The sequence below is a fragment of the Limanda limanda genome, chromosome 3 (genome assembly GCF_963576545.1).
Source record: "Limanda limanda chromosome 3, fLimLim1.1, whole genome shotgun sequence".
Classification (NCBI taxonomy): Eukaryota; Metazoa; Chordata; class Actinopteri; order Pleuronectiformes; family Pleuronectidae; genus Limanda; species Limanda limanda.
Genome location: NC_083638.1, coordinates 8,521,565 through 8,529,255, shown reverse-complemented (window position 1 = coordinate 8,529,255; position 7,691 = coordinate 8,521,565). Strand labels below are relative to the sequence as shown.

The 7,691-nt window shown below is 43.5% G+C and overlaps 1 protein-coding gene across 1 annotated transcript; it reads right to left on the bottom strand.

The window, feature by feature from the left end:
• Positions 1-4,023: 4,023 nt before the first annotated feature.
• mibp2 (muscle-specific beta 1 integrin binding protein 2) lies at positions 4,024-7,132 on the bottom strand. Its single transcript, XM_061068159.1, has 8 exons — positions 6,848-7,132; positions 6,134-6,224; positions 5,311-5,359; positions 4,945-5,134; positions 4,781-4,852; positions 4,574-4,680; positions 4,377-4,467; positions 4,024-4,300 (listed from the first exon to the last, which is right to left on the bottom strand). Exons 1-7 carry the CDS (start codon positions 6,871-6,873, stop codon positions 4,382-4,384), a joined length of 621 nt encoding a protein of 206 aa, XP_060924142.1. The 5' UTR covers positions 6,874-7,132; the 3' UTR covers positions 4,024-4,300; positions 4,377-4,381.
• Positions 7,133-7,691: the final 559 nt, after the last annotated feature.

Here is a 7,691-nt window from a genome sequence, read left to right as displayed (position 1 = left end):
GACTGTAGTAAAAGTCTTAAATATAGAAACAACCGTGGGCTGGAGAGAGAGGGAGGCTTTGAAGAGCAGGGGAAAGGATGATTTGATTAAACAAATGTTCCCTGTCCTTGTTGTTTTCTTTTGGTCGGGTAACAGAAGAAAACAGGAGGAAATGAGGCGCTGCAAAGCTGTGAGTGAGACAAAGAAATTGTTTTTTTCTCAGTCACCTCCGCAGCCAGGGTGGTTAGTGGTTTGCTCGGCCTTGTCCTGTCTGACCTGTCTACGGTGGAGATGTTATAATCCAACCCGAACTGTGAGGAGTTAGATGTCTGCAGGCAGGATTTATGATGTTGTTTATATGCTCTATTTGAGTCGACCGCAGCAGACTGTTGCTTCCTCCGCTTTTTTAGATGCAGCGTGGAGAGGTGTTTAAGGAGAGGGAGCAGGAGACGGGCGCAGCACAAACACACTCACACCCGTGCAGACAGAAAGGCAGGCGCACGCACACTTTCTCGCATGCGTAAACAAGATCCAGTAAGAGCCAGTAATGCAGGCCTCCCAACCCCAGCGATGTGGTTGGTGCGGTTTAGAAAACTGCAGGGTTTGATGTAGTGCAGAGGCAGTGCGAGTGTCAGAAGACGACTTCCTCTGCCACCGCGGAGCAGTTCATCCGTGAAGTATCAGGAGTCAAAAATTACCCACTTTCTGCAGGGGCCCACAGTACTGAAAAAGAAAACACTGTTTTTAGCCTATGGTTTTTTTTCTGTAACATTTTGTCCCGTTCCAAACTTCACCCACAGAGGAGTTAAGTGTTGCAGAAGAGGAGGAGGAGGCAAATAAAACACATGCAGCCGTGCTTCAGACCTGAAACACTCCTCATTTCCCCTTTTTTTCCGAGTGAGGCCTTGCAGCCGGCACCAGCAGGAGTCACGATTACATAACCGCCTGTCGCTCACATTGAAGTCGACACCAAGCTGCTCTGCACACTTTGTGAAGTGACACCTGTTTGAAAATGAGTTTGCTTTCCTCTGAGGAAGTTAACACCATCGCAAAAGGACATTTGGCATAGAGGTTAAGCATATTGGGAGCCACTGTTAACACCATGCGCCTGGACGAGGACGTGAAGGCACAAAATAACTGGTTTAGAGCAAGAATCTCACAAAGAAATAGAGCAAAACTTTCTGCCTGGAAAAGTTTGGTCCAAGCTGTAGAATTGCAGTCGGAACAGAAAGGATGAAGGATTTTTTCCAGTGTTTGTCCTGAAGGGAACTAAAGTACACAGCAGAACACTCCCAAGATGGATGGGACTGTAACCTGATCTCCCACTGACTGTATATCTCTCACTCCCCCTCCATACGTATGAATGTGCTGGTCTGAACTGCTCCAACTCAATTCCTGCAGCCGCCCATACGCTGAAGTTACATCTAATTAAAGGACTGAGCAGACAGCACGAGCAAATGTGCCAGAGAGTGAAGGAGTAAATCCTGAGGTGTGGTAAAATGTCAGTTATACACTTATAGTTAATAACAATAGACAGGTCTGTGGGAAACTTTTATGCTTCCAATTTATAGACTGATTGGATGTATTAGATTATGTAAAAGATAGATAGAAAGACGGATCGATAGATAGACACATACACAGATAGATAGATAGATAGATAGATAGATAGATAGATAGATAGATAGATAGATAGATAGATAGATAGATAGATAGATAGATAGATAGATAGATAGATAGATAGATAGATAGATAGATAGATAGATAGATAGATAGATAGATAGATAGATAGATAGATAGATAGAGAGAGAGATAGACAGACAGACAGACAGACAGACAGACAGACAGACAGACAGACAGACAGACAGACAGACAGATAGATAGATAGATAGATAGATAGATAGATAGATAGATAGATAGATAGATAGATAGATAGATAGATAGATAGATAGATAGATAGATAGATAGATAGATAGATAGATAGATAGATAGATAGATAGATAGATAGATGGATCGATAGACAGATAGATAGATAGATAGATAGATAGATAGATAGATAGATTGATAGATAGATAGATAGATAGATAGATAGATAGATAGATAGATAGATAGATAGATAGATAGATAGATAGATAGATAGAGAGAGATAGAGAGATAGACAAATACACAGATAGATAGAAAGAGAGAGAGAGAGAGAGAGAGAGAGAGAGAGAGAGAGAGAGAGAGAGAGAGAGAGAGAGAGAGAGAGAGAGAGCAAACTTGTACTCTCTTTGAAATATGCTCACAATATGGGAAGTAAAACTACTTGCCAGGGTCAAGGACCATTTCCTCTCTCTGTTACAGGAAAGTAAGTTAAAAATAGAATAAAATGATGTGAACATGTAACACAATACCTTTTAAAAGTTTAGTGGAGTAACAATTGTATATGTGCAGTAACAAAGTACATGTACTTGATGACATCCCACCGCTGCTCCATCATAAACCTCATGAGACACCCGTGCCCTGTGCTGCTGTTGCTGCAGACGACAGAGTGCGTCTCAAAACCTCATGAGAGCCACATTGTGCTCCGTGAATAATACAACACATGTTGTTTTAGTCAGAGCTCCAGCTGTCCTGCATGCACAGTGACGTTTTATTCCAGTGACACAAAAGGAAAACAGGGAAAGATTCATGGGCAGTCAAGCTAAAAATAGCCTGTTTTTATGAAAAGGCAGGTTTGTGTAATTCGTGGGTGAAAAATAGGGACAAAAATAACACCTACATTTATTCTTGAATCTGAATGAATACATAACTTCTACTATAATGGAGAAGTCACCACAGAGAGAGAAAGAAGAATAGAAAAAGACTCCTCATATTTGGCCCAAAAAGGTTGCCGTGAAGGAGTCACACGGCCGATGATCTCACACCTTGTAGTTACGTCTCCTGTTTGATGTATTTTATCTGTGGGTGACATTCCAAACAAATGAAAACTGCCACAAATTAAAACGTGCTTTTCTTGCACCTGAAAACAAGAAGTCAGAACAAAAGTGGTTTCTCGTTTTAATTTGTGGCAGTTTTCATTTGTTTGGAATGTCACCCACAGATAAAATACTTCTCACATACGTATGGCTCTGACCTAGTTCCACACATGCCCATGGTTACGTTCCGTGTGCGTGAACGACAGCTGGAGTGAAGAGAGGGAAGTGTGAAGCTGAATTTCCCCTGATCGGCAGAGTGGACGTGGACATGAACCTTTCACCGGCTGAACCTTTCCATGACAAGGAAAGTTAATGCTATACTGACAATCTCACTGCAGCAGTATGGCACTGCCTTGCAGAATACCCGATAAGATAATAGTAAACATTGGGTTAAAAAACTTTCACCGACATTTGGGTTTGGCGTTCACAGATGACACCGCCCACCTCATAATGAATCACCTATTAAAAACAAAACAGGTTTATTCCCATTTTAAGTGCCTGCAGTTATAATAAATTGAGGCACAGCTTTAGGTCACATCTGATAAAGTCTGTTAGGTTTATTTATTTATTCTTTTTAGAGTAAACTTCTTTGCTCAAGGAGTCGTCACTATTCTAAATACATTCAAAGAACTGAAGGTGTGGGAGTAGTGAGTCCACTGATGCTCTTATTAAAAAAAAAAAAGATACGTTTTACTGCATCTTACTCAACACGACCTCGAAGCTAAATATAGAAAGAAGCCAGACAGGTCAAGTTCATTCTAGTTCCTTTGTGACAACCTGTTATCGTGGAAACAGACCTGCTGCTCAGGTTTGACCGGGTAAGACGACCTTTGAAATAGTCGATCATTTACATTCTATTCACAGTGAATAGACTTCAGTGTGTCTAGGTTTAGATAAGAGTTGTGCTCACATCCTGATGTTGCAGGGATCAAGCTGTTTATTTGCACTTATCAGCCACGCCAACATGTTGCCTGGGAGATAGTGAAAGCTGCCAGCTCACTGCACATGACTCTGCTGCTACGGGTGTAACCTTAACTGAACAAAACAACTCATAGTGTCATCCCTTCAAAGTAATCACAAGAGCCCAGAGTTAGGAGGATCATTTATTGACGTGGGCAACCAAATGCACCCATCCTCTGAACATGTCCATCGACTCCATGGAGTATGGGCTGTAGCAAAGCAATAAATACGGCAGATATAGAAAAATCATACCAGCACCTGATGCTGTTAATTAATTTACATTTTTAAAAAATAATAATAATATTAATAATGAATTCATAGCAGTCCACTGCTAGGTTAGAAACTTAAGGCAAGGTGGTCTTCTGCCTGCAGGCCGGGTATATGCTCCTTTTAGCCGATCGCATGACCTGCAACGACAGAAACAAATTAATGAATCAGAAGCTCACACGTGAATAGAAATAGTTTGTGTTGTGCTTGACGTACTTTGGTTAGTGAGCCTGCTGGATGTTATTCAGGATGTCGCCATAGACGTAGTTGAACAGCTGTTCCTTTGACTTGGTTCCATCCAGCTGCACTGTAATAGCAAATAAGACATTAAGTAAATATTAGAAACTTTAGTCTGGAATATAAAGCGTTTAAAATAGCAGGCAATACAGCGAAATTAATCAATTCTGACTTACCAACGCCGATATCTGTTGTCTCCATGATGTTCTTGTGTTTCACGTACATGGGCCAGACATGGCCATCAAACAGGCCGGGGGGGTCTGGCACCGAGTAGTTCCTGGAGCTAGACAGAGACGGCAGCACCGGTTATAAACCGATCATAAGACAGCCGGCTAGACTATAAACTCCTGATAAGAACAGTGTCTGAACACCGACGCACTTACCACCTCCTCTTCTTGCATTCTTCGTATGGGATGGAAATGAAGAAACGCTGGTTCAGCACGTCGATCAATGGTCTACAGGGGAAGCAGCAAATTCATTTAATGCAACTGTTCCCATTTATTTTACAGAAGAAAGACAAGAAAATGCATTGAAGACAAGCTTTTACCCGTAGTTGTACAGCAGGAAGCCCTCCACGATAAGGATGTGAGTCTCCTCCTCCTCCTCATGGGCAGACTTCGGGATGATATCAGTATCCAGGGTGTTATTGACTCCGTGCGACTTCTCAAACTTCACTGGGTTCTCCTGCCACGCGTAGATCGTGCTCATCATGGCGTCCATGTCCAGAGCAGTGATGACTTTAGAGGAAGAGCCAGGAGGAAGGATTAAGGGGGACGTCGGACACATTTCGAGTATTGACGTTAGATTATGTTGCATGCAGATTACAAATGTTAGGGTGGGACCAAACACACACACACGCACCAGCCCAACAATCACACACACACAGATGCCTCCATTAAAAACCCAGGCTTACCATCGTACTGCTTAAAGCCATCTTCACCAACTTCAATTTGGTCTTGGGGCTGAAACATACATGGATAAGATGTACCCAGGTATATTCCACTAGTGCTACATGGCAGGCTTTGATAGTTACACACGAGCTCATACTGCAAATAGAAACACAGCCAGCAACGTGCTAACAACCCCCCCACTAGGGTTGCCAACCGTCCCTTGAAAAACTGAATCGTCCCGTATTTGGGAACATAAGCACCTGTCCCGTATTGAGCTGAAAAGGGACGCACTTTGTCCCTTATTATTTTGAGATTTAAAAAATGGTCAGCAAAATGCCAATGGAAAATGAATAACCGGGCGCTTTATATGAAATTTACGGTAAACTTGTTCCCAGGCAATGTCCTGCTCTGGGATCAATGAGCTTACAGCATATTCATATAACATGTTCTGTTTGCACTTTTGTTATTGCACAAAAAATATGCACCATTTCAGGATGGATGTTCTGCTTTCTATCTATTGTTTTATATTAATGTATACAGTTTAAAGTTAAGCAAGACAGGTTTCTGTTTAAGAAAGATTCTTATTTTATTGAGTTAATTTTGTTTATTATTTAAGTGAATTGCTGGATAACAATTTGTTTTCCATGTGTTCATGTCACTCAAAAATATGCATCTTATTCAATTCAGGGTCAAAAAGTTAAAAAATCGTTTCACTCAGTTTCAAAAAGAGGAGCTAAAATGAGGTGTCCCTTATTTATTTTTCAGGGAGTTGGCAACCTTACCCCCCACACACCTACAACTACATTCCCCAGAAACATCTAAACTGGGTTTGTGGACGAGGCTCACCTTGAAGAAGTCATCCTGGTGGACCACGCAGCAGTTGGGCAGGTTCTTGATCAGGCGGTTGGTGAGGGTGGTCTTCCCTCCGTTGGTCACGCTGCAAGGGGGGCAAAGCAAAGGGAAGGGCAATGAATGGAGGTCAACACGAACCACGTGGAGAGAATCCCACTGAAAACCGACTGTGCATCGTCCAGAATGTATTACATCTCATTCACTTCCCCCCAAATTGAGTGAAAATGGATTATTCGGTTTTAAACCATTTGTTTACATGTTAACCCCATCGTGTACACATTGACTGGGCGTCAGCCAGTATGAGCTACCCAGGGTGGGGGGGTGGGCCAGTATGGCGGGTTCGCCCCATGCCTGCCTGTCACCATTAGCTCTCTTAAGTTTCGTTTATTGACAAATCGAACAGCCCAGGGGAGGGCGGGGTTAAGCGAACAGCTGACACACGCCACAGGCAGAGCACTGATTTAATTGCTGACTGTCAAGATTACGTTACACAATTAAAAAAGACAACACAAAAGCGTGGGTGTCATGACCGCTCCTCGCCCACGTGAGAGGGGCTAGCAGGGCCTAGCAGCTCCGGCTAGCTGGTTAGCTTAGCTTAGCATAGCGGCTTCCGGGAGGCTACTCATCCGCCCCCGGGTGGGACCACTCGTCCGGCGGGGGGCGGGTGGGACCACTCGTCCGCTGGACACCGTGCACGCTGCCACTCACCCTCCGATTCCGATGATGTACTTCATGGTGTCCGGTGGGTGTGTGTGGACGGATGGATGCACAAAAAAATGCGGAAGTTGGAATTTAAAAATTTAAAAACCCAGTGGAGCGACGCCGGTGATCGGACGGAAGGAAAAGCTTGAAGAAGGGGGAGAGGGTTAGAAAAGGAAAAGGTCAACTATTGGATTCCTCCATGGCGGCTGGTGTGAGTGGGAGAGTGAAGCTCGGGGACGAGGTGTCGCTCGGACGCGGTCTTCACCGGGAGAGACAGAACAAGTCTGCTGGACGAGAACTCTACCCAAGCCCTGCGTCGCCATTGGCTATTTAAACACGTCCAAACCCACACTGAGGGTCCGGGGCGGCCAATCAGGAGCGAGCGCAGCCGCAGCCCCGCCCACCTCTCCTGGTAATTCTAACCCATGATCCAGCATTTATCATCTGAGTAGAAAAAACAAAAGAAAAGAAAACAGAAGCTGCTGCTGCCCAGATGTGTTCATCTGTAAACACAGGGAGGCGGGGCTGTTATGCTGGGGCCGGTGGACTGGTTTGGTTTCAGTGTGTCACTTCATTCTGGATGAGTCATAATCAGAGAGACAGAGACACCGACAAACAGACAGAGAGACAGTCAGAAAGACAGACAGAAAGAGAGACAGTGAGACAGACAGATAGACAGATAGACAGAGAGATAGATAGATAGATAGATAGATAGATAGATAGATAGATAGATAGATAGATAGATAGATAGATAGATAGATAGATAGATAGATAGATAGATAGATAGATAGATAGATAGATAGATAGATAGATAGATAGATAGATATTTAGAAAACATGACTCTGCAATA

What these genes read in the sequence shown, in the direction of transcription:
- mibp2 (XM_061068159.1), bottom strand. Translation starts at nt 6,873, where the DNA reads ATGAAGTACATCATCGGAATCGGAGG. An exon ending in ACCAGGATGACTTCTTCAAG is followed by an intron (nt 5,360 to 6,133) that starts GTGAGCCTCGTC and finishes TGTATGTTTCAG; the next exon opens with CCCCAAGACCAAATTGAAGT. An exon ending in TTCCTGCTGTACAACTACGG is followed by an intron (nt 4,853 to 4,944) that starts GTAAAAGCTTGT and finishes CTTCCCCTGTAG; the next exon opens with ACCATTGATCGACGTGCTGA.